The sequence below is a fragment of the Musca autumnalis genome, unplaced genomic scaffold, assembly GCF_047663935.1.
Source record: "Musca autumnalis isolate F117 unplaced genomic scaffold, ASM4766393v1 scaffold_4, whole genome shotgun sequence".
Classification (NCBI taxonomy): Eukaryota; Metazoa; Arthropoda; class Insecta; order Diptera; family Muscidae; genus Musca; species Musca autumnalis.
The window spans coordinates 37,401,908-37,429,113 of NW_027411977.1; the positions used below are offsets into that span (position 1 = coordinate 37,401,908).

The window sequence follows — 27,206 nt, forward strand, 5'->3', positions numbered from 1 at the left end:
GAGTAGGTCAGAAAGGCCAGTTGAAAAGGTGCATTGCTTCGTACGGGAATGTGTGCATGCTGGGCAGATGTTTTGCTCGGTGTCATCAATCCTTGTCACATAGGAATTTAGACGGCTGTACCATTCTAAGCGTAGTTGAGCCAAAACTATTCTACTACTGCGGTAGATGGGGGATGTTCTCCGAACCACATTCACACGATAGTTGTTTATGGCACGCAGATGCCTATACTATGACCTGTGAGTTCTCGTAACGTTGGACTTCTCTTTCTAGCTCATTAAGTTACCTCCTGCCATGCCTGAGTGGGGGAGTCCTATCCACTATATAGTAGAGAGCATGCCGTTGTATTGCTGTACTGGAAGATGATCCACTGAAGACATGAAGAGGTACCCTGCAGTTCTCAGGGCAGGATGAGTAGGTTTGGCGAGGCAGCTGAAGAGGTTCAGTGTGTCGTGCGGGCTCATGTCTTGTACGGCGCGATCGATATCCGCCCAATAAGAATTTAGGCGATTGCAATACCCCGAGTGTAGTTGGACTACTCTGGTTTGTCGTGGTAGTTGACGCTCTTCAGCTGCGATAGATGGAGGATGTACTCCAGGGACTTTATTCACACGTTATTTGCTTATGGCCTTATCAACTGCGTCCGTGTGAATGTTTTTTTAAACCTACTTGATATGCCTGTTGATCTAGGTGTTCTCTCCTCCTGCCTCCTCATGTAGATGGTGTACAGAGGACTTGAGGGTTTGAATTTTTTTCCAATTCGTACCACATAATCCAGAAGACCAAACTGGAGCCGCGTAACTTGCCACAGACGGACCTATCGCATTATATGTGGTCAACCAGGTTTCTTTATCTGCAACCGAAGTGCTGCAGTTTAGGGACTTGATGAACTTGTTCCTACATCTAAGTCTGTCGCAGATAGCTGTGGCATGCGTAGCCGACATGAATTAGGATCGGAATTATGCTAATATCGATCATGACATCAACTCTTTTCTCACCAGTCCATGTGGTAAACAGTGGCCGTAGGACCATGCTGATGATTGACAACGGGATAGCTATTTCTGACCCCGGAGTGGAGTAAAGCCTCAAGAGTCTTTGCTACGGGCGACTAAAACGAAATTGGTCTGTACGATTCACCTTTGTTGATATCCTTGCTTGGTTTCAGTGGCGGGACTACCCTGCCCATTTTTCAGACTTCGGGAGGTTAACATTTTGGGCCACCTGCCTATCCAGCTGTTTCAGCATTAGCATGCACATTCCATGAGGGCACAACGCTTAGGATCATTTATCGTTCCTGATGAAATTCGCAACATCATCCATTCTGAATTGTGGTGTTTCCTCCTCGACAGGAAGAGATCTAATACGACGTAGTACTCTTCTCTTTGCACTGTCACTGCGAGGGTGTTCGACAATCTGTCGATTAAATAACTTGTGCACCTCTTCGGATGAGTTAACGTAACGACGCAAAAGGCGACGCAGATGCTATCCTCCTTCTCTCTAGGCTTAGGCAGTGACTTAACCGTTGACTACAAATTACTAATTCCGTCACCAATGTTTCAACTCTCCACATGATTTTGTGACTTGTTCCGCTTATGCTCACCAACTAATCTGTTAACTTCTAGTGTCAGCTCCCTGACTTTGGTGTCACAGAGATTGGCTCGATGAAGATCATCATGAAGGCGTATTCGACCAGCAGATGTATGGCGAGCGGCTGCAAAAGTGATGATCTCTCGGAATGTCCTGACCGAACATTAGAAGGGTTGGACAGATCTCGGAAGCGGTGATTTGTGAACTCTCTGGAACTTGGCCTATTAGAATTCCCATGATTGATGAAAGTGAAAGATGTTCATAGGTGATAAAATCGGGCGGTCTGCTGATGGAGATAATTATGGGAGGACCCGAGAGAAACGACGGATTGCCAGTTGACGTCATTTGTCAGACCAGGAGACACCATGGTTATGTCTGGTGAACTGTGACACTCTCCGCTAATTCTGATTGGGGCGTCCTCATTGACCATTGCTAAGCATTGAGCTATCAATCTTCTTAGCAAGCACTATACCCCTCTGGTCATTTTCGAGAACCGAGTGCCACAACTCATGATGAGGATTAAAGTCCCCCAAGACCAAACGGTTATGATCTTCCAAAAGTGGGCTAATGTCGGGCCTATAACCTGGAGTACACCAATTTATTGGCGGAATGCTTGCGTTCAGCAACTCTACCTCGTCAGTTCCACACCTGAGTGTTACCTCCAAAATACGATAGGAAAGCTAATCCTCCACATCCACTTCCATACTTCCTCAGTACGTTGTAACCATGACAAAGTTACAGTTGTTGTTGTTGTACATTATGTTCGTTCGTGCATTATTTTAGTTATTTGGTTCTGGTTCCTCTGTATCCAGATTCAAGAATTCTGCAACCTGGACTGGTTGCGTCCATAAGGAATCAGGAGACAGGTGAGTGGGGTTAGCTGGGCAGCTAAGCAAATCCAGTGTATCGTGTGGTCCCAATCCACATGCTGGGCATGTTTTAGGCATCGTGGCGTCAATTCGGGCCCAATATGAATTGAGGCGACTACATTAGTGTGGATGCTACCCAAGTCTGCCCGATAGGCTCGTTGGTCTAGAGGGTATCATTTATACATACCTTTGGACCTCTCTAGATCATGAAGATCTCTCCAGTCGTGGCTGGGTGGAGGAACCCTGTCCAGGGATGCTCACAGCTATCGACAACATCCTGTTTTGCTGATACACCGGTAAAACCTTCGTTTGCTCATGAAGGTGATCCATTCGTGTCATGAAGAGGCACTCTGTTGCAGTACTCAAGTTGAAATTCTGGCAGGCTGCACTAATACGCTGGTGCCGCATAACTTACCTCAAACCCACCCATTGCTTTGTAAGAGGTCAAGTGGTGCCGGACACCGACTTGAGGACCTTATTCCTACTACTTCTGATCTTATCGCAAATAGCTGTGGCTTGCGCGGACGACTTAAACATGCTATCGAACGTTTCATCCAATATTTTGGGTTAGTTAGTGGTCGGAATCAGCACACCATCGGCCAATATATTCAGCAGCGGTTTCTTTCGTACCACGGCTGTCAACCCGGCATCAAACCTATGCTTCTACGTAGGTTTCTATACTGCTGCAACAACAACAACGTCATATAAATATTATTTAAAAAAATATTGTGTAAACAAAAGTAATTATATTTTTTATTTCTTATTTTGCAAAAGTGCTTACTGCAAAAATATTTACTTTCCTTATTGAAAAATAATGAATAAAAAATGAAACGATTTTTAGTTGAACAATGAATTTCTTATCAGTAAAAAAAAAACATAGTCGTCTATATGTATGTAAATACATAGACTATATACATATTTATTTAATAAAACTCTGCTGGGGACCATGTCTGTCTGTTGGCCGTCATACAACGTCGTAGACTGTCAAGTCGGGCTTATCATCGTAGCTGTATAATCAGCCCAGATAGAGACAACCCCGTAGCAAATTCAATATGTTTTTCTTTTAATCAAGTGTTGAAGAAAAATAAATGTGTTTTTTTATAAATGTGTCTTCTTCTTTATTATTATTAATTTACACTTAAAAACAAAAAACAAATTATGTGTGGAGAGGTGAACGAAAACACAATGAAAAATAGGCAAACAGAACAAAACGGAAAAACTAAAAATAAACTCTTATTTCTCATTACACAAGTTCATATCATCACTGATATAAATTGTTACGATTTTGAGCAGCCCTCTGCATTGGTGGTGTATAATCAGGGGCTGGGAAGGCACCCACCACAATTTGGGCTTCACCTTGTTCGGGGATGGTAGACTCAGGCCTTGAACGTGGTGGATATTGTTGGAAATTATCTAAATTACGGAAACGTCTCTCTTGGAATGAAACATCCTTGGAAAGGCGAGCAGCACGATTGATAAATTCTTGATTGATACCAAAGGTGTCCTCCGATGGTGAGGTGTTGTTGTCCGGTACAAAGGCTTCGTTGGCAAAAACAGTGGCCATTACTTCAGTTCTATGGGGAGAAAGAGAGAGAGGAAATATTTAATTTGAGTAATACACTTGTTCATATTTTGAAGTCTCGATTAGAACACTTACTTTTGTTCTTCTTGGTAGGCATTGATGGGTGGACGAGTAGCCAAAATATCATCAGAATCCTTGCGTGGCATGAATAGATTTTCCTGAAGAATAAAATTGTTACGAAAATATTAATATTTTATATAAATATGTACATATGTAATAGAGATAATAGAGATGGACGCGTGTCACGAAATGGATCCAGAGAAAAGTTATAGCTGTGAAAATTCTCAACAAGATTGACTTTTATTTTACCATTTTTGGGATATATACATTTTTAGAGGTCCTCAAAAGCGACAAAAAACGTGGATTTTTAAAGATTTTTTTGGAGGTCCTCGAAGGGACAATATGCGTGGATTTTTTAAGGTTTATTTGGAGGTCCCAAATGGACAATGGAAGTGTATTTTTTAAAGATTTTTTGGAGGTTTTCAAAGGAGCAGTAGACGTGAATTTTTTAAAAATTTTTTGGAGGTCCTCAAAGCGGAAATAAAAGTGTATTTTTTACAGATATTTTGGACGTAATCAAAAGGGAAATGGAAGTGGATTTTCTAAGATTTTTTTGAGGTCCTCAAAAGGGATATAGAAGTGGATTTTTCAAGTTTTTTGAAGGACCTCGAAAGGAAAATAGATGTGGATTTTTTAAAGTTTTTTGGAGGTGCCCAAAAGGGAGATAGAAGTGAATTGTTTTGAAGATTTTGTGGAGGTTCATAAAGAGGCAATTGAACTGGATTTTTTAATATATTTCTGGAGGTACTCAAAGTGGACGTAGACGTGGATTTTTTGGAGGTCCTCAAAATGGCCATAGACGTGGATCTTTTAAAGATTTTTTGGAGGTCCTCAAAAGGTAAATAGATCTTTTAAAGATTCTTTGGGAAATAGACTTGGATTTAAAGATTTTGTGTGAAGAGACAACAGACGTGGATTTTTTTAATGATTTTTTGGAGGTTCTCAAAGATTTTTTGGAGGACCTCAAAATGGCCATAGACGTTAATTTTTTTAGAGATTTTTTGGAGGCATGATGAAGGCAATGGACGTGGATTTTTTAAAGATTTTATGGAGGTCCTGAAGAGGGCAATAGGCGAGGAGTTTTTAAGATTTTTTGAGGTCCTGAAGGAGGCTTTAACGTGGATTTTTTAAAGATTTATTGGAGGTCCTCCAAGGGGCAACAGACGTGGATTTTTTAAAGATTTATTGGAGGTCCTCCAAGGGGCAACAGACGTGGATTTTTTAAAGATTTATTGGAGGGGCAACAGACGTGGATTTTTTAAAGATTTATTGGAGGGGCAACAGACGTGGATTTTTTAAAGATTTATTGGAGGGGCAACAGACGTGGATTTTTTAAAGATTTATTGGAGGGGCAACAGACGTGGATTTTTTAAAGATTTATTGGAGGGGCAACAGACGTGGATTTTTTAAAGATTTATTGGAGGTCCTCCAAGGGGCAACAGACGTGGATTTTTTAAAGATTTTTCGGAGGACCTAAGGGGAATAGACGTGGATTTTTTTAGGTCCTGAAGGAGGTAATGGACGTGGATTTTTAAAGATTTTTTGTAGGCCCTGAAGGAGGCAATGGACGTTGATTTTTTAAAGATTTTTTGTAGGTCCTGAAGGAGGCAATAGACGTGGATTTTTTAAAGATTTTTTGTAGGTCTTCAATATGGCTATAGACGTGTATTTTTTAAGATTCTTTGGAGGTCCTCAAAGGGGCAATATACGTGGATTTTTTAAAGATTTTTTGGGGGTCCTCAAAAGGGAAATGTAAGGGTCGTTTTAACGATTTTTTGGAGGTCCTCAAAATGCTGATAGACGTGATTTTTTTAAGATTTTTCGTAGGTTTTTGGAGGCCCTCAAAAGGGCAATAGACTTGGATTTTTAGATGTCCTCGAAACGGCCATAGGCGTGAACTTTTTATAGATTTATTGTAGGTCCTCCTTTGGAGGACCTATGGGGCAATAGACGTGGATTTTTTAAAGATGTTTTGTAGGTCCTGAAGGAGGCAATGGACGTGAATTTTTAAAAATTTTTTGTAGGTCCTGAAGGAGGCAATGGACGTGGATTTTTTAAAGATTTTTTGTAGGTCCTGAAGAAGGCAATGGATGTGGATTTTTAAAGATTTTTTGTAGGTCCTGAAGGAGGCAATGGATGTGGATTTTTTAAGGTTTTTTGGAGATCTTAAAAGGGTCAATAGACGTGGATCTTTAAAATATCTTTTTGAGGTCCTCAAAGGGGCAATACACGTATAAATGTTGTGGAGGACCTCAATGGGGCAATAGACGTGGATTTTTAAAGATTTTTTGTAGGTACTGAAGGAGGCAATAGACGTGGATTTTTTAAAGATTTTTTGGGGGACCTTAAAATGCTGATAGACGTGATTTTTTGGAGGTTTTTGGAGGTCCTCAAAGGGGCAATAGACTTGGATTTTTAGATGACCTCGAAACGGCCATAGACTTGGATTTTTTTAATGATTTATTGGAGGTCCTCCAAGGGGCAACAGACGTGGATTTTTTTAAAGATTTTTCGGAGGACCTAAGGGGCAATAGACGTGGATTTTTTAGAAATTTTTTTTAGGTCCTGAAGGAGGCAATATGCGTGGATTTTTTAGAAATTTTTTGTAGGTCCTGAAGGAGGCAATGGACGTGGATTTTTTAAGGTTTTTTGGAGGTCCTAAAGGGTCAATAGACGTGGATCTTTTTTAAGGTTTTTTGGAGGTCATAAAAGGGTCAATAGACGTGGATTTTGAAAAGATGTTTTTGAGGTCCTAAAAGGGTCAATAGACGTGGATTTTTTTAAACATTTTTCGGAGGACCTAAGGGGCAATATACGTGGATTTTTTAAACATTTTTCGGAGGACCTAAGGGGCAATAGACGTGGATTTTTTAAACATTTTTCGGAGGACCTAAGGGGCAATAGACGTGGATTTTTTAAACATTTTTCGGAGGACCTAAGGGGCAATAGACGTGGACTTTTTAAACATTTTTCGGAGGACCTAAGGGGCAATAGACGTGGATTTTTAAACATTTTTCGGAGGACCTAAGGGGCAATAGACGTGGATTTTTAAACATTTTTCGGAGGACCTAAGGGGCAATAGACGTGGATTTTTTAAACATTTTTCGGAGGACCTAAGGGGCAATCGACGTGGATTTTTTAAACATTTTTCGGAGGACCTAAGGGGCAATAGACGTGGATTTTGTAAACATTTTTCGGAGGACCTAAGGGGCAATAGACGTGGATTTTTTAAACATTTTTCGGAGGACCTAAGGGGCAATAGACGTGGAATTTTTAAACATTTTTCGGAGGACCTAAGGGGCAATAGACGTGGATTTTTTAAACATTTTTCGGAGGACCTAAGGGGCAATAGACGTGGATTTTTTAAACATTTTTCGGAGGACCTAAGGGGCAATAGACGTGGATTTTTTAAACATTTTTCGGAGGACCTAAGGGGCAATAGACGTGGATTTTTTAAACATTTTTCGGAGGACCTAAGGGGCAATAGACGTGGATTTTTTAAACATTTTTCGGAGGACCTAAGGGGCAATAGACGTGGATTTTTTAAACATTTTTCGGAGGACCTAAGGGGCAATAGACGTGGATTTTTTAAACATTTTTCGGAGGACCTAAGGGGCAATAGACGTGGATTTTTTAAACATTTTTCGGAGGACCTAAGGGGCAATAGACGTGGATTGTTTAAACATTTTTCGGAGGACCTAAGGGGCAATAGACGTGGATTTTTTTAACATTTTTCGGAGGACCTAAGGGGCAATAGACGTGGATTTTTTAAACATTTTTCGGAGGACGTAAGGGGCAATAGACGTGGATTTTTTAAACATTTTTCGGAGGTCCTAAGGGGCAATAGACGTGGATTTTTTAAACATTTTTCGGAGGACCTAAGGGGCAATAGACGTGGATTTTTTAAACATTTTTCGGAGGACCTAAGGGGCAATAGACGTGGATTTTTTAAACATTTTTCGGAGGACCTAAGGGGCAATAGACGTGGATTTTTTAAACATTTTTCGGAGGACCTAAGGGGCGATAGACGTGGATTTTTTAAACATTTTTCGGAGGACCTAAGGGGCAATAGACGTGGATTTTTTAAACATTTTTCGGAGGACCTAAGGGGCAATAGACGTGGATTTTTTTAAAAAAATTTTAGGTCCTGAAGGAGGCAATGGACGTGGATTTTTTAAGGTTTTTTTGGAGGTCCTAAAGGGTCAACAGACGTGGATTTTTTAAACATTTTTCGGAGGACCTAAGGGGCAATAGACGTGGATTTTTTTAAAAAAATTTTAGGTCCTGAAGGAGGCAATGGACGTGGATTTTTTAAGGTTTTTTTGGAGGTCCTAAAGGGTCAACAGACGTGGATTTTTTAAGGTTTTTTTGGAGGTCCTAAAGGGTCAACAGACGTGGATTTTTTTAAGGTTTTTTGGAGGTCCTAAAAGTGTCAATAGACGTGGATTTTGAAAAGATGTTTGGGAGGCCCTAAAAGGGTCAATAGACGTGGATTTTGAAAAGATGTTTGGGAGGTCCTAAAAGGGTCAATAGACGTGGATTTTGAAAAGATGTTTTGGAAGTCCTCAGGGACAATAGACGTTAATTTTTTTTAAAGATTTTTTGTAGGTATTGAAGGAGGCAATAGACGTTGATTTTTTAAAGATTTTTTAGAGGTCCTAAAAGGGATAATAGACGTGGATCATTTAAAAAAAATTTTGATGGTCCTCAAAGGGGCAATAGACCTGGATTTTTTGGAGGTCCTCAAAGGGAAATAGAAGGGGTTTTTAAAGACTTTTTGGAGGTCCTCCAAAAGTAAGGCTGACTTTCGAGTTCGAGGTCCTCAAAATGCTGGTAGACGGGTTTTTTAAGATTTTTCAGAGGTAAACGAAAGGGCAGTAGGCGTGGATTTTTTAATGATTTCTTTGAGGTCCTCAAAGCGGCAGAAGACATGGATTTTTTAAATTCGTTGCAGGTTTCTAAAACGCCAACTTTTTGAAAATTGTTGCAGGTCCTCAAAGCGGCAATAGACGTGTATTTTTGTCAAGACTTTTTGGAAGTTGTCAAAGGAGTAATAGACATGAATTTGTTAAAGATTTGTGCAGGTCCTCAACGGGGCAATAGGCATGGATTTTTTAAAAATTTTTGCAGGTCCTCAACGGGGCAATAGACATGGATTTTTTAAAAAATTTTGCAGGTCCTGAAGGGGGCATGAATTTTTTCAAAAATTTTAAATATTTTTTGGAGGTCCTCAAAGGGGTAATAGACGAGGATTTTTAAATATTTTTTGGAGTGAATTTCGAAAGTTTTTCAGATAATTTATTGGAGGTCCCCAAAGGCTTAAGATGCAAAGGGATGTCTTTAATGTCATGGATTTTTTGATGGTTCTCAAAGTGGCAATAGAGGTGGATTATTCCAATGATGTGGATGTTTAAGACATTTTCGTGATCTTTTATTTAATTTTTGAAGTTTATCAAAGGGGTTTGCAATTTAAAAAAAAATATAATATAATTAGAATTTTTAAAAAATTCTGAAGTCCTCAATACAGGGAGTCTTAAAAGAAAAGGTGTCGATATCGGATAATTGCAAAAAAAAATTGTCACATGATGAGATTGTATAAAATAGAATAACCAGGTAGAAGCCTAATACTGACAAGGGTATTCCCTTAAATTATGAAAAATGAAACAGGTGTGATAGGTGTCGTATGAATAACGTCAGCCATCATACACTCCATAATACACCACAATTTGTGATTTTGAGGCCATAAGTAGTATTTAAAAAATTAAGTTCATTTCTAAATATAAAAAATACACTTTATAGCCTGCGTCACATTTTGCCAAAGACTATTCTTAGTTGGGATATACCAAAACACTGTGCCAACACCCCCCTTGTCATCTGCCTTCATTCACATTTACTACTCTTCCGTTTACAAAGACTGAAGGCTTATCATTCCGATAGGCTGTGTGGCATTCTAAATAAATGTACATACACATTTGTTTTATACATATAGTAACTCTACAACTAATGTGTGTATTTATAATGTTTGTGTATAAATAATAATAAATTTTATCGACACATAAATAACGGGACTGATTAATGTATGAATTTTTCTTATCGCTTGTTAGCTAGGCGGACTGACATGCCGCAAAAAATAAAACAGAAATAATTTCCCATACACAAAATAAAAAAAATAACCAACCAACCAACCCAAATAGCGTTGACTTTTTAATTTAAAGAAAATTAATCATGGTCTTTCTTTGTCTTTTTCTATGAACAAAATTTAAAAAAGTACCTCCTATTGGAAGATATACTCCCCCGGAAATGTCAGATTTGCTGAATTGTCTTTTTTTGCGTTGAATTTGTTGCCTTCTATGACTAACTTTTTTGTTTTTAAAATTTTAGTTGGTTGGTTCTTTGGAGGCCATAACATTTTATTATGGGCCATGATGTCATAAGTCCAGAATGTTTGTATTAAATTTTTTAGGTGTTATTGTTTCAATGTTTTTTTTTTACTTGTTTTTGTTACGAAACATTAATCGGCCATACCTATCGAACATACTACTTACCGTGCCATCGTTATCGTTCACAATAAAAATGCTTCGCATCAGCAGATAAACGGCAAAACCAACATTCATAATCCACAGAACGAAGCCCTTGAATGACAGCAACATCATGGACATGGATGCGACCATAGCAGCTAGAATTTGTACAGCCTGAGGTTGAATTTCACCAGCATACGCCGAACTTAGATTATAGCCGGTAGCCTCTGATTTAAAATTTGCATAATCACAACCAAATATGATACCCAATGCCAAATCCATGCAGCTTATGGCAATGGTGACAAATACCCAGGTCAATAGGACACCAGCTGTACTCTTGCGATTGTCCTTGGAGACATCTAAAGTGAAAGGAGAGAGATAATTATAAAAAATATTTTAGGTAATTTATAGTGACAATGGACAGGGATTTTTTGGAGGTCCTCAAAGGGGCAATATATGTGGATTCTTAAAATTTTTTTGGAGGTCCTCAAAGTGGCGATAGTTGTGGATTTTTTTAAAGATTTTTGGAGGTCCCTAAAGAGACAATAGGCGTGTTTTTTAAAGATTTTTGGAGGTCCCTAAAGAGACAATAGGCGTGGATTTTTTTAAAGATTTTTGGAGGTCCCTAAAGAGACAATAAGCGTGGATTTTTTTAAAGATTTTTGGAGGTCCCTAAAGAGACAATAGGCGTGGATTTTTTTTAAGATTTTTGGAGGTCCCTAAAGAGACCATAGGCGTGGATTTTTTTTAAAGATTTTTGGATGTCCCTAAAGAGACAATAGGCGTGGATTTTTTTAAAGATTTTTGGAGGTCCCTAAAGCGGCAATAGGCGTGGATTTTTTTTTAAGATTTTTGGAGGTCCCTAAAGAGACAATAGGCGTGGATTTTTTGTAAAGATTTTTGGAGGTCCCTAAAGAGACAATAGGCGTGGACTTTTTTTAAAGATTTTTGGAGGTTCCTAAAGAGACAATAGGCGTGTTTTATACAATTTTTGGAGGTCCCTATAGAGGCATTAGACGTGGATTTTTTAAAAGATTTTTGGAGGTCCCTAAAGAGACAATGGGCGTGGCCTTTTTTTAAAGATTTTTGGAGGTCCCTAACGAGACAATACACGTGGTTTTTTTTAAAAATTTTTGGAGGTCCCAAAGAGACAATAGGCGTGGATTTTTTTAAAGATTTTTGGAGGTCCCTAAAGAGACAATAGGCGTGGATTTTTTTTAAAGATTTTTGGAGGTCCCTAAAGAGGCAATGGGCGTAGATGTTTTTAGATATTTTTGGAGATCCCTAAAGAGGCAATGGGAGTGGATTTTTTTTAGAGACTTTTGGAGGTCCCTAAAGAGGCAATGGGCGTGGATTTTTTTTAAAGATGTTTGGAGGTCCCTAAAGAGACAATAGGCGTGGATTTTTTTAAAGACTTTTGGAGGTCCCTAAAGAGACAATAGGCGTGGATTTTTTTTTAAATTTTTGGAGGTCCCTAAAGAGACAATAGGCGTGGATTTTTTTAAAGATTTTTGGAGGTTCCTAAAGAGACCATAGGCGTGTTTTTTTTTTAAAGATTTTTGGAGGTCCCTAAAGAGACAATAGGCGTGGTTTGTTTAAAGATTTTTGGAGGTCCCTAACGAGACAATACACGTGGTTTTTTTAGAGATTTTTGGAGGTCCCTAACGAGACAATACACGTGGTTTTTTTAAAGATGTTTGGAGGTCCCTAAAGAGACAATAGGCGTGAATTTTTTTAAAGATTTTTGGAGGTCCCTAAAGAGACAATAGGCGTGGATTTTTTTAAAGATTTTTGGAGGTCCCTAAAGAGACAATAGGCGTGAATTTTTTTTAAAGATATTTGGAGGTCCCGAAAGAGACAATAGGCGTGGATTTTTTTAAAGATTTTTGGAGGTCCCTAAAGAGACAATAGGCGTGGATTTTTTAAAAGATTTTTGGAGGTTCCTAAAGAGACCATAGCCGTGGATTTTTTAAAGATTTTTGGAGGTCCCTAAAGAGACAATAGGCGTGGTTTTTTAAAGATTTTTGGAGGTCCCTAAAGAGACAATAGGCGTGGTTTTTTTTAAAGATTTTTGGAGGTCCCTAAAGAGACAATAGGCGTGGGTTTTTTAAAGATTTTTGAAGGCCCCTAAAGAGACAATAGGCGTGGGGTTTTTAAAGATTTTTGAAGGCCCCTAAAGAGACAATAGGCGTGGGGTTTTTAAAGATTTTTGGAGGTCCCTAAAGAGACAATAGGCGTAGATTTTTTTAAAGATGTTTGGAGGTCCCTAAAGAGACAATATGCGTGGGTTTTTTAAAGATTTTTAGAGGTCCCTAAAGAGACAATGGGCGTGGTTTTTTTTTTAAGACGTTTGGATGTCCCTAAAGAGGCAATAGGCGTGGATTTTTTTTAAAGATGTTTGGAGGTCCCTAAAAAGACAATAGGCGTGGATTTTTTTAAAGATGTTTGGAGGTCCCTAAAAAGACAATAGGCGTGGATTTTTTTAAAGATTTTTGAAGGTCCCTAAAGAGACAATAGGCGTGGATTTTTTTTAAAGATTTTTGGAGGTCCCTAAAGAGACAATAGGCGTGGATTTTTTTAAAGATTTTTGGAGGTCCCTAAAGAGACAATAGGCGTGGTTTGTTTAAAGAATATTGGAGGTCCCTAACGAGAAAATACACGTGGATTTTTTTAAAGATTTTTGGAGGTCCCTAAAGAGACAATAGGCGTGGATTTTTTTAAAGATTTTTGGAGGTCCCTAAAGAGACAATAGGCGTGGATTTTTTTAAAGATTCTTGGAGGTCCCTAAAGAGACAATAGGCGTGGTTTGTTTAAAGAATATTGGAGGTCCCTAAAGAGACAATAGGCGTGGACTTTTTTTTAAAGATTTTTGGAGGTCCCTAAAGAGGCAATAGGCGTGGACTTTTTTTAAAGATTTTTGGGGGTCCATAAAGAGACAATGGGCGTGAATTTTTTAAAAATTTTTGGAAGTCCCTAAAGAGGCAATGGGCGTGGATGTTTTTAGATATTTTTGGAGATCCCTAAAGAGGCAATGGGCGTGGATTTTTTAGAGATTTTTGGAGGTCTCTAAAGAGGCAATGGGCGTGGATTTTTTAGAGATTTTTGGTGGTCTCTAAACAGGCAATGGGCGTAAATTTTTTTAGAGATTTTTGGAGATCCCTAAAGAGGCAATGGGCGTTGATTTTTTAAAAGACTTTTATAAAAAATCCTTCGATGACCAACCAGCTAAGGAAAGGAATAACTCTCAATATTAAATCCAGTTTCAATATGGACTATATCCAACTTTTAGGCATCTCCTCCGCAAAAGTTCAATACGTGCAACTATTGGTGATATTTTAGAATCTTGTTTTTTATACTTACACACCAAAATCAATCCTGAAGCAATTAACCAACACACGGCAACACCCAAATAAACACAGTCCCATATCAGAACATCCGTAGGATCCAAAATAGTTTTTGTTCTTATGAATTCATTCTGATAGGCTGGGAAAGAATCTGGATTACAATTCGATTTGAAATATAATGCCATAAATATTGTTGGAATAACGGAACCATAATTGAAAGTATCATTGATGTTGATGACACAATTATACGACAATATTCCGGTTATTGTGAGGGCAATGAAGAGCAGGGATTGGAACTAGAAGAAAAATAAAAAAACAAACATATTTTTAAACGTTAATAATTTCAAAATTTTGTACCAAAATCAACGCTATATTATTATATTTTACTTTGATTAAGATGTCCGTAGGTCCCATATCATTGAGCCAATATAAATCGGTGTGCACAAATTTATAAGAGAGAAGTCTCCCTTGTCCCTTTGGGGATGTTGTGGCAAAACATATGTATGTAGGTATGTAAATTTTTAATAAACATTTGTAGGCTACCAGAAAAGGATGATCATCAACTCATGTTGGATAAAGATTGAAATACTGTGTCATGTTTTGAGTAATTTTTGAATATTTCTAGGCCCTATGAAACTTCTGTACCCTGCAAAATGTACCGACCCTTTGTATATGTGAGTGTTTTTTTTATCAATTCGTTGTATATTTGTTTGTAATTCATTGTAATTTATTTTTAATGTAAATAACGTCTCCACCTGTGCCGCTAATGACTCAGCAGACATGATATTCTGATTAATCATACCAAAACCCACTGACGTTATATTTGATTTAATTTTTATTCTCTGATAAATCAGAATAGATAAGATTACAAAATTTTAGGACGAACGTATTTTTTATTTGAACCCTAATAAAACGTATCGCTTCCATGCGTTTGTATTGGCAATTTGTTAGCGGTTGTGATTTATATTCTTTATTTCCAACAACTGAAATAATTGCATAGTAATAAAAAATGGAGAAAAGTTTAAAGCTAAAAAAGCAGGGCATCTACCAGATATCTAAATCTCATTTGATTGTTGTCAGTACTCGTTGATACGTCGAATTCAGTTGTTTCCTGGATGTTCAATTCTTCGTTTATGCTTTGCAGAAATTGGATCAGTCAAACATTAATTTTGCCGAGTTCTTTTTCAAAAATTTCCATTTACGTTTTTACATTAATAGAATACTACCACATATTATAATTATTGTATTATTTTTTATACCAAGGAGCAGAAGATACCAAGGAACGGTCCTGACCGGTTTTAACATGGCAAAGCCCAGGATTTATCTTGGTCCCTCTTTCATCTCAAGTGGATACTGACCTCCCCGTGGTGTCACCTGGGGAACTGCCTTTAACACCCGTTAAAGGTAGTGAGCTAACATGTGCCGCGCGTTCGCCCATAAGAACGTTAAAAACTTGGGTTTGGGCGTCGGGTTAGTAACTCTCCCCTAGAAAAGACAGCCTACTATGAAAAAACGAAAGAAAAGAAAAACGAACCCCTCTAAAGTTGACGAACCCCGCAAACGTTTTAAGGACCATGACTGCGAAGCTGCACCTGGAATGTTCGCACTCTTTACAGAGAAGGTGCAGTCTTCGCATTGGCAGACGTACTTGAAAAGTACAAGGCCGTTAATACTACCATAGGGCGTCACAACAGCACCTAAAGATGACGCACTGTATTATAGCTGCCATGACGTAAAGCATGAGTTTGGTTGCGGATTTGTAGTTAGTCGGAGACTAAAACATCTGGTATCCAGCTTCACCCCAGTGAATGAAAGACTTGCTGCAATTCTAATAAAAGATAAATTCTTCAACGTCAGCTTTATTTGCGCTCATGCTCCCACTAAAGAAAAGGACGAACAGACCAAAGATATATTTTACGAGCGCTTAGAAGAAACATATGACCGTTGCCCTGCCCATGACATTAAAATTATTCTAGGCGACTTTAATGCCAAAATTGGAAAGGAGAATATCTTTGGCCCAACAGTCGGGAATTTCAGTCTCCACAGTAAAACATCTGACAATGGTATGAGTCTGATAGACTTTGCAGCTGCAAGAAAAATTGTAGTTAACAGTACCAGATTTAAGCATCTCGATATTCATAAAGGCAACTGGCTGTCTCCAGATCAAATAAGAAGTAATCAAATTGATCATGTTGTGATAGATGGAAGACATTCATCGAGCGTTTTGGATATACGATCGTTCCGAGGCGCAAACATTGATTCGGACCACTACCTTGTTGCAGCAAAGGTAAGTACCCGTCTAAACGTTGCAAATAAAGCACGAAGAGACACAACGCGGAAGTAGGACATCGATAGACTGCAAACACAACAGATAGCCACAGCATATTCCACTCAACTAGCCCAATTGCTTAATGAAAGCACTCCTCGTCCCGATAACATAACAACACAATGGCAAAGTATTGCCCATTCCATGCAAACAGCCGCAAAATCCATACTTGGATACCAGAGACCTCCACAAAGGAATTCATGGTATGACCAGGAGTGTCGTGCTGCTACCGAAGAGAAAAATGCGGCATATAGAGCTACTTTACAATCAGTAGCAACGCGTAGCGCACGAGAGAGATATCGGAAGAAAAGGCGAGAAGAAGGCTAGTTAACACTATCCGGAAGGAAGAACGCGTACCCGATGATTGGAACCTGAGCATTCTGTGTCCCGTCCACAAGAAAGGAGGTAAGACTGTATGCTTCAACTATAGGGGCATAAATCTTCTCTCTATTACCTATAAGATAGTGTCAGGGATATTGTGCGAACGACTAAAGCCAATGGTTAACGAAAAAAATTGGACCATACCAATGTGGCTTTAGACCTGGAAAGTCCACCATTGACCAGATATTTACCCTGCGGCAAATCCTGGAGAAGACCCAAGAGATGCAGATCGACACATATCACCTTTTTGTCGATTATAAAGCAGCATTCGACAGTCCAGTCCGATCAAAGGTATTCCATGCAATGTCTAAATTTGGTATCCCCGCAAAGCTCATCCGGCTTTGTAAGATGACTTTAATTGATACTAGGTCCTCAGTTAAAATTGGAAAGAACCTCTCCGAACAGTTCAGTACCAAAACAGGTTTCAGACAAGGAGACAGCCTTTCGAGTGACCTATTCAACATTTTGCTGGAAAAGGTAATACGAGATTCAAATGTCAAAAGAAATGGCACAATTTACACCAATAGCCACATGTTACTTGCTTATGCTGATGACATATACATTATGGGACTTTCAGTAAAGGAAGTATCTGATACTTTTAGGAAGGTCGAAGCACAATCTGCGAAAGTGGGTCTGGCGGTAAACGGCGAAAAGACCAAATTGTTGGTGTCGACGCGCAAAGCTTCCATAGAGCTCGGACCAACTGTGGAAGTTGGTACCTATAATTTTGAGGTAGTTAAAGACTTCGTCTACCTCGGCACTGCCATAAACGCAACAAACAACATCAGTTGTGAAATAAGAAGAATAATTGTATTGGCCAACAGCTGCTACTATGGTTTAAGTAAGCAATTTAAAAACAAAGCCACATCTCGTCAAACAAAAATAACACTATACAAAACGCTTATACTACCCGTGCTAATGTATGGCTACGAAGCATGGGTACTTGCGCAAGCAGATAAGGCAGTGCTTGGTGTGTTTGAGAGGAAAATTCTTCGAAAGATCTACGGGCCGATTTGCGTTGACGGTGAATATCGACGGCGTATGAACCACGAGCTATATCAGCTATACAAAGACATGAATATAGTTAAACGTATGGAGATGCAACGATTGCGCTGGCTAGGCCATATAATAAGAATGTGCGATGATGAACCCGCTAAAAAGGCTTATAAATTCGAGCCACATGGCGGTGCACGCAGAATTGGCAGGCCAAAGAATAGATGGCGCAAACAAGTGGATGATGAGATGACAAGGCGCGGTATTCAAAAGCGAAGCACAAAACAGACAGAATTGGAGATCTTTTCTTAGTTCGGTCTATGGAACAAATGTTCTGTAATGGGCCAGCTAAGTAAGTAAGTGCAATAGAATTATAAATGTGTTAATATAGTTCATATTTATATTATAGTGATTATTCAGGCATAAACAGCTCTCTATTTCTTGCAGCCGAAATCACATTTCTTTCATCTTGGCAGCCTGTCCAGTCTTGGATATTTTTCAGCCAGTTCAGTTCTCTTGTACCTCTACCTCTTCCTCTTTTTCCTTCTATTTTACCTTTTATAAATGAGAGAAGTCTCCCTTGTCCCGTATGGGATGTTTGTGGAACAATTATATATCGACACCTCCAAATAATAGTATGCTAAGTCTAAAAAGTGAGTTTTGCAGAAGAAGCTCTCAAAGTTTGGAAACTTTTTTGAACTTCAGTACTATGCTAAGTCAATATGTGTTTATAACTTCTGTTCGGATTGACCGATCATTACCAAAATTAGACAGAATTTAAGTTAAAGGACGTTCGACACCTCCAAATAATAGTTTGCTAATTCTGAAAAGCGAGTTTTGCAGGACAAGCTCTAAAAGTTTGGAAATTTCTTTGGCCTTCAGTACTATGCTAAGTAAATATTTGTTTATAACTTCTGTTCGGATTGTCTGTTCATTACCAAAATTTGACAGAATTTAAGTTAAAGGACTTTATATATAAAAATGTAAAGAACTTGAAAACATGCTATGTCGACTTAGCATACTATTGTTTGGAGGCGTCGATATAATGGTTTGCATATCATTTCTCATGATATGTCCCAGGTATGCAATTTTTCGAGCTTTGGCATGTTGTAGCAGTTGTCTTTCTAATCCCATTCTTCTTAGAACGTCCTGGTTTGATACATGGTCGGCCCAGGGTATCTTTAAAATCCTTCCGTAGACCCATATTTCGAAGGATTCAAGCTTTTTCTCATCGGTAATTTTGATGGTCCACGTCTCAACTGAATACGCCTAACGAAGACTAAATATCAAATTTCAGCCATTTCGATGGTTTTTGTGGCTATAACCTTCAAAATACCGAAAACTGGGATGTATCGTTATATGAGGGCTATATGAAGGCATGGACCTATAACCGACAAATTTCATATGGAAAGTTTTATAACCCAAATGAAGACTAAATACCAAATTTCAGCCAGTTTGGTGTAATAATGAAGCTAAAACCTTCAAAATACCGAAAATCAGGTAGTACCGTTCTGTGGGGCTATATCAAAACGCGGACCGATATAAACCAATTTGCAATAACAAACATCCTAGGAGTAATAGAAACTTCTATAGCAAGTTACAAAGCTCTATCTTAAAAATTGCGAACTGTATCTTCATTGATTATGGTGGAGGGTATAAAAAACAAAGAAAAGAAAAACAAACCTCTCTAAAGTTGACGACTTTTGCACACGTTTAAAGCATCATGATCTGCGAATCTGCATCTGGAATGTTCAGACTTTTTATAGAGAAGGTGCAGTTTATGGACCGGCAAATGTACTTTTAAAGTACAGGGCCGATATTACTGCCATACAAAAAAATACGATGTGTTGGAAAAGGCGTCACAGCAACTCCTAAAGGCAACAAACTGGTTACAGCTGCCTGATATAAATTAATAGTCGAAGGTTGAAACATCTTGCCGCCAGCTTCACCCCGGTGAATGAAAGGCTACAATTCGGATAAAAGTTAAAAATGTCAACATCAGTTTTATTTGCGCTTAAAAGAAACGTGTGGCCTTTGGCCTGCCCACACGTTCCTATCTATCTATCTATCAAAGTGTGAAATATCTAAGTAATGTCTTTGGTACAGGCACACCTTCCTGTAGAGACCATCAAGATAATTTCATAACTGATGAGGATAGTTTATAACTGTTGGTATCCAATACTAACGAAGACAAGACAGATCCAATCCCAGAATATGGCATTGAATGTATACCGCCTGACCAAGATGAGGTTAATACAGCAATAAACATGCGGAAGAATAATAAGGCAACAGGAGCCGAGGGCTTAATACCCTAGACAGACGGCAGAGTTAATTTGCATTAACTGCCTTAATTCAAATTAATTCGTACATTATCCACATTCTTAATACACAAAATCAAACCGAATTAAAAAGGCATTTAGGTATTTCAATATGACAATACCGTAAAAGAGAGCCTATATTCATATGAGGGAGAGGACATATTCATGCTCTGGGACACAAGGAAAACAACAAATTACAGTGCAAACAACAACAAAACAGCAATCAGCTGTTTCGTAAATGCAGAAACTGTCGTCTGTCAGGGTGGAATTAAATCAGAGCTCCGAATACTCGCTCGAAATCACTCGAACTTCACTCGCGATTGAAACTCTTATCGAATTCAAGCATGTTGAGGGAGGCAACTTGCACCCCAAAAAAAACTTGTCCCACAACCACCAAAAAAATTACCAACTCCCCCCCAAATTTTCACTCGCGAGTAAATCGGATCAAAAAATTGTGAAAAATAGGAACAAATCATAGCGGTCAATCCTCTAGAGAATATTCACAGCTACAACATTTTCTTTAGCCCCATTTCGATAGGACTTTCGATTTCCAAGCAAAATCTCGAAAACCTAAAATAAACCTAAAAATGTAAACTTTGATCGCGATTTATTTCAAAACCGCTCCAGAGATTTGTTCTTGTTTTTGGATTTTTCTCACCTATGAACATTGCTGTTTCAGAATCCACAAAAACTTCCCAGGTGTAAGCGATTTTTATTTGAAGTTAGTTAAGGCCGCACCGTACATGACAATCTTTTATAAGGAGGCGATGCAGTCAGTGCATTGTCCCAATTTGAACTTCTATATCTTAAAAATTGTATAACCTACGAAGATATCATAAAGGACAATCTTGTAGAAAATTTTCAGTGCTACAACATTTTTTTTAGTTCAATTTTGGTAGGGCTTGCGGTTTATTAGCAAAATGTGGAAAACCTAAAAATGTGAACTTTGACAGCGATTTATTTTAAAAGCGCTCCGGCGATTTTTTTGTTTCTTGATTTTTCTCATCTATGAACATTGTAGTTTCAGAATCCGAAAAAACTTCCCAGATGTAAGTTCCTTTCATTTAAAATTGGTTCAAGAGCACCGTGTCGAACGATTAAAGCCTATGGTGAACGAAATATTTGGACCATATCAATGCGGCTTTAGATCTGCCAAGTCCACCATTGACCAGATATTTACCCTGCGGTCCTGGCGAGGACCCAAGAGATGCAGATCGACACCTACCACATTTTTGTCGATTATAAACAGCCTTTGACAGTGTCCTATGCTCAATGTTATACCAAGCCATGACTGAATTTGGTATACCCGCAAAGCTCATTCGGCTTTGTAAGATGACTTTAAGTGATACCCGGTCCTCAGTTAAAATAGGAAAGAATCTCTCCGAAGGGTTTAGTACCAAAATAGGATTCAGATAAGAAGACAGCCTTTCGTGTGATCTTGTCAACATCCTGCTAGAAAAGGTTATACGAGAGGCAAACGTCCAAAGAAGTGGCACAATCTACACCAATAGCCACATGTTACTTGCTTATGCTGATTATATAGACATCATGGGACGATCAGTAAAAGAAGTAACTGATACCTTTATGAAGGTCGAAGGAGAATCTGCTAAAGTGGGTCTGGCGGTAAACGGCGAGAAGACCAAGCTGATGGTGTCGACGCGCAATGCGTCCATTGAGATCGGACCAACAGTTGAAGTTGGTTCCTATAATTTAACGACATCAGTTGTGAAATAAAAAGAAGAATTGTATTGGCAATCAGATGCTACTTTGGGTTATGTAAGCACTTCAAAAACAAAGCCACAGCTCGTCAAACAAAAATAACGCTTTACAAAACACTGATACTACCCGTGCTGATGTATGGTTCCGAAGCCTGGGTACTTGCGCAAGCAGATAAGTGTTTGAGAGAAAAATTCTTCGAAAGATCTACGGACCAATCTGCGTTGACGGTGAATATCGACGTCGTATGAACCACGAGGTGTTAAACGTATCGAGATGCATCGATTGCTGTTGGCTAGGCCATATCATAAGAATGAGCTATGATGAACCCGCTAAAAAGGCGTATAAATACGGATCGCTTGGCAGTGAACGCAGAATTGGCAGGCCAAGGAATAGATGGCGCAAACAAGTGGATGGTGAGATGAAAAGGCGCGGTATTCCAAAGGGCGATGCAACAAATAGAGAGAAATGAAGATCTTTTCTTAGTTCGGCCTAAGGAACAAATGTTCTGTAATGGACCAGATAAGTAAAGTAAGTAAGTAATCTAACTTGTTCATTGATACACTCCGAGAGAATCAGTTTGGTTTTAGAGAGAATCGTTCCTGTGTTGACCTTATTAACACTGTAAGAATGGTATTAGATCAGTGCTATGAGTTTCGCACACCAGTTACTTGGCATTCATAGACTTCGTGGAATATTCTGGAACGACGTAACACACCATCTAAAATTCTCAATTTAATCAAGGCCATCTATACCGACTTCAGATGCCGAGTTCTTTATAATGGTAATTTATCAGATCCTCATCAAAACAGGGGGTAAGACAAGGATGTATTCTGTCACCTATACTTTTCATTCTGGTCATCGATGATGTAATGCGTTCAGCTTTGGATCGCAGTCGTGGAATCCAGTGGACGCCGCACAGTGCTGCCTCTTCCATACAAATGTGGACAAAAATAGAAGGCGTTGACATAGGTTGATGATTTTTTGCACAAGTACTTATGAGGGCACAGGAATGAAAAATATCAACTTTGGTCCATATCGGTTCAGATTTGGATATAGCCCCCATATATATCTTTTCCCGATTTTGCTATAACTCGGTCCATTTTAATCGAATAGCCTTTAAATTTAATATGTTATATTTTCTTAGGCACCTGAGTAGCTTCACCGATTTTCGTAAAAATGGGTTCAGGTTTGGATATAGCTCCTACATATATCTTTCCCCGATTTTGCTATAAATCGCTCAATTTTTGATGAATAGTCTCCAAATTTAACTCGAAATCAGCATCTCAAAAACTAAGTCCATGACGGGAGGCTATGGAGCAAACTCGGATTCACACATCCGCATTGACAATGTTGACATCGAATGGGTGGAAAATTTCAATTACCTTGGTACCCAATTAACGATAAAGGGTGGAGCTGAAGAAGACATCAACGCTCGATTAAATAAAGCAAAGGCTGCTTTCGGCATGCTTCAGCCTATTTGGAGATCTCGACAAATCTCAACACACACCAAGCTTCACATATATAACTCGAATGTGAAATCTGTACTTTTTTACGGATGCGAAACCTGGAAACATACGAGTTCAATAGACGGACGTCTACAAAGTTTTACAAACAAATGTCTGCGGCAAATTTTAAACATTTGGTGGCCGAATCGAATACGAAATGCTGAACTATTGAACATCGCCAATCAAATTGCTGCCCCCGTTGAGGTTTGTCAACGGAAATGGCGCTGGTTAGGCCACACGCTACGAAGACCTGCCGAAAACATTGCTCGTCAAGCGCTTCGTTGGAATCCCCAGGGTAGAGGCCGGCGTGTTGGTGCACCAGCTAAAACTTGGAGAAGGTCGATCGACGCAGAACTACAAACTGCAAACTATTCATGGAACGACGTCAATCAAGCATCGCACAACAGAGTTCGATACAAAAGAATGGTTGAGGCCCTATGCTCCACAGGGAGTGAAGGATAACAGAAGAATACAGATAAAATTGTTCATTCCCCTTCCAATATTTGTTATTTTATTCTGAAATGTTTTTATACCCTCAGCATTTATGCTAACGAGGGTATATACACTTTCATACGGGCAAAATGTGCCTCATCGAAATAATGGATTTAGACCCCAAGTATGTTTGGACAAAATCCGTTTCAAACAATTTGGAGTTGATTTAGCCATGTCCGTCCGTCTGTCTGGCTGGAGCGCACGATAACTCACGAACGGATTAACCGATTCGGTCCAAAATTTGGCTTTCGTAATATTTTGTCCGAACTTAGTTTAATTTCGAAGAGGGATTATATCTTCTGGTACCTCCTCCAAATAACCGATTTGGACCATACTTGCACATCGTGAAATTTCTACCAGACTTAAATGAGGTTCCAATATGGTCCACTCCTTTGGGTACCTCCCACACAAATGTTCCGAAAAGTCCAGTTAAGGACCTGCCCTCGAATCACTTTAATTGTTGTTGTAACAACTTGTATTCGCCGCCTCCCATAGGACGGTACAAGTTTTCTCTGGGGCAAGTCAATACTTCCTGAGCAAATAGCCTGAAATGTGCAAAAAACCCCTGTGACACCGTGTGTAGTGGTTGGAGCGCAAAATAACTCTTGAACGGATGTGCCGATTCGGTCCAAAATTTGGCCTTCGTAATATTTTGTGCAAACTTAGTTTAAGTTCGAAGATAAGCCATATCGGTCGACTCCTTCAGGTTCCTCCCCCACAAAAGTTCAAAAATGTTCGGTAAAACAATGTGAAGCACCGTTCTATCGGGGGTATTTCAAAACGTCGATCTATACCGACAAATATCTGACGGAAAGTTTTTAAACTCAAAGAAAATTCAATCCCAAATTTCAGCCATTTTGGTGGAATTTTGAAGCCACAATCTTCAAAATACCGAAAATAGGGAGGTACCTTTCCATGGGGGCTATATGAAGGCGTGGACCTATACGACAATTTTAAAGAGGAAAGTTTAAAACCCACAAACGATGTCTAAATACCAAATTTCAGCCATTTCGGAGGAAAGTTGAGGCCATAACCTTCAAAATACCGAAAATTGGGAGGTACCGTTCTATGGGGGCTATATGAAGGCACGGCCCGATACCGACAAATTTATAGAGGGAAGTTGTATACACCCAACAAAGGCTATATACCAAACTTCAGCCATTTCGGTGAAATATTGAGGCCACCACGTTCAAAATACCGAAAATCGGGAGGTACCGTTCTATGGGGGCTATATGAAGGCGTCGACCGATACCGACAAAATTGTGGGGGAATGTTTTGTACCCTTAAAGAAGACTAAGTTCCAAATTTCAGCCATTTCGGTGCGATAATGAAACTAATACCTTCAAAATACCGAAAATGGGGTGGTACCGTTCTATGGGGGCTATATCAAAACGGACCGATATAGCCCATTTTCAATAGCAATCATCCTGCAAGTAATAAAAACTTTTGTACCAAATATTGGCTCTCTATCTTTAAAATTGCGAGCTCTATCTTGATTTCAACAGACATACGGACGGACAGACAGAAGGAGATATTTAACCATCTCCTATGCTGATGAATAATATATATACATTATGGGGTCTCCGACGAATATTTCGATGTGTTACAAACGGAATGACAAATTTAATTATACCCTCCATATGGAGGAGGGTATAATGAGCGCACGCTAACTCTTGAAGGGAGTGACCGATTGAGTCCATACTTTACACATCCTAATATATCTACCAGATATAGATCAGATTTGAATATGGACTATATTTGTCCACTCCTTCGGTTACCTCTCACACAAAATTTCGGATAAGTTCACCTTAAGGCCTGCTCTCGTATCACTTCGATTTTTGTTGACGCAACTTGAATTCGCTGCTTCCATTACGACGGTAAAAGCTTTTTCAGGGTCAAGGCCATATTTCTTGAGAAAACAGCCCGAAAGGTGGAAAACCCCATATCCCTTAGGGTACCTCCCCCGACAAAAGTTCGACATTTGTGTCTAAGTTCAGTTTAGTGTCTGTTCGAAGATGTAAATGTATACCGATGCTGTTCGTTGTGGTCCTCTTTACAGCAATGTTATGTTTTCAGTGGACAAGTCCATGCTTCCTAGCATACTGGTTCAAAAGTTATACGATGACCCACTGAAATGACTAGTGGGCGCGATATCTATTGAAAATATATGATTCGCTTCCATAATGGACTATGTCGGTCCACTCCCTGAAATATCTCCTCCGCAACACTTTTGAACTTTGTTCCTAATCCAAAAAGGGCCACAAAATTCTGAAACGACCCTTAATACATTCGATCTGTCCGTAGATGAAAGTTTCAATTCACATAGGCTGAGGGTATATCTATGTAGGCAAAACCGGCTGATACTTTTTTATTTGTTAGTGAAGATTTCCATTTCCGTTTTGAGATCATCGCACATTTTGATTTTATTTTTTATTTGTCCGATATTTCGATCATCACTAACCATTATTACCAGGATTTCTTTTTATACAAAGAACTCTTTTTCAAGTATTTTTTAACTTTTTTCAAACAGAAATCCGGCAATTTTTGCGATCAAGATAAAATTTTCACTTGTTAGTTTTTTTTCTGCAACTTACCAAACCCAAACATCCGGCCCAATAGGTAATTGCACGCAAACAACTGAAGTTCTTTATTGACCCCGAGGGGTTATTATATCCAAATCCACCATTCATCATGTTGAACAATGCAAAAACTCTCTGCTCTCTCGTTCGCTCGCTCTTGTGGCTGTTTTTGTTTTTAAACGGGGATTGAGTGAGACAATCAAAACCCCTGCTTGGTTTGGGTGACGTTTATGAGTTTGTTTTTTTTTTTGCTAAATTTCCGGCAAAAGGTTACGCGTACACTTTCGATGGAGGTGAACAATCAACTCTCGGAACAAAACGTTACGCTTAACTAAACCCCGAATAATTCGTCAAATCGAACAATTTCTTTATTATTTTTCAATGGAAATTCGTTGTTGTAGAATTTATTTTTAATTTTATCAGAATTTGAACGCTCGTCGTCGTGACGATTGGCCTACAAAAAATCTAAAAGAAAGGGTAGGAGGAGGGCTATTAATTACACTTGGACGTATGGTGTTTTTTTTATTATTTTCTTTTTTTTCTTCCTCAGTAATCAACAGCCAACCAACCAATTATGAAAATGTGGCACCAACAACAATAACTCCGTTTGAACCGTTTAGCCCAAAAAAATAACACAAAAACTGACGTTCGCACTCGTTGCTCTATCGTATTCGTACTGAGGCAAATTTCGTTTTGGGGTTTTTTTCTAACCACCAACAGACGCGCGATTGATATCGAATATCGGACATGGTGGCTAACTAAAGTGGTAGTAGGTGTGCTAGTATTTTGTTTTTCTTTTTGGCCTAATCAATTCAAGAGACAAAAGGGGTTGCGTATTGGAAGATATAAGCCATAGATAGATCCTGTGATATTTGTTTTGTTTTATTTTCGATGAGGAAATGTGCACTTTTTTCACTGTGGTTGTAATTTTTTTG

At 38.9% G+C, this 27,206-nt stretch overlaps 2 protein-coding genes across 4 annotated transcripts in view; one reads left to right on the forward strand and one right to left on the reverse strand.

Annotated features, from left to right (window-relative positions):
• Positions 1–27,206, forward strand: part of mkg-p (monkey king protein) — a 56,300-nt gene that overhangs the window by 6,556 nt on the left and 22,538 nt on the right. The gene's annotated exons all lie outside the window — the stretch shown is intronic.
• Positions 3,548–27,007, reverse strand: LOC141403584 (uncharacterized). 3 transcript variants are annotated; one of them, XM_073986239.1, is made up of 6 exons: positions 26,841–26,976; positions 26,287–26,736; positions 13,975–14,254; positions 10,642–10,973; positions 4,112–4,194; positions 3,548–4,028 (listed from the first exon to the last, which is right to left on the reverse strand). In XM_073986239.1, exons 2-6 carry the CDS (start codon positions 26,383–26,385, stop codon positions 3,716–3,718), a joined length of 1,107 nt encoding a protein of 368 aa, XP_073842340.1. In that variant the 5' UTR covers positions 26,386–26,736; positions 26,841–26,976; the 3' UTR covers positions 3,548–3,715. The 3 variants fall into 3 exon arrangements, with proteins under 3 accessions (XP_073842340.1, XP_073842341.1, XP_073842339.1); XM_073986240.1 differs by having other exon boundaries at positions 26,287–26,760; positions 26,841–26,949; XM_073986238.1 differs by having other exon boundaries at positions 26,287–27,007.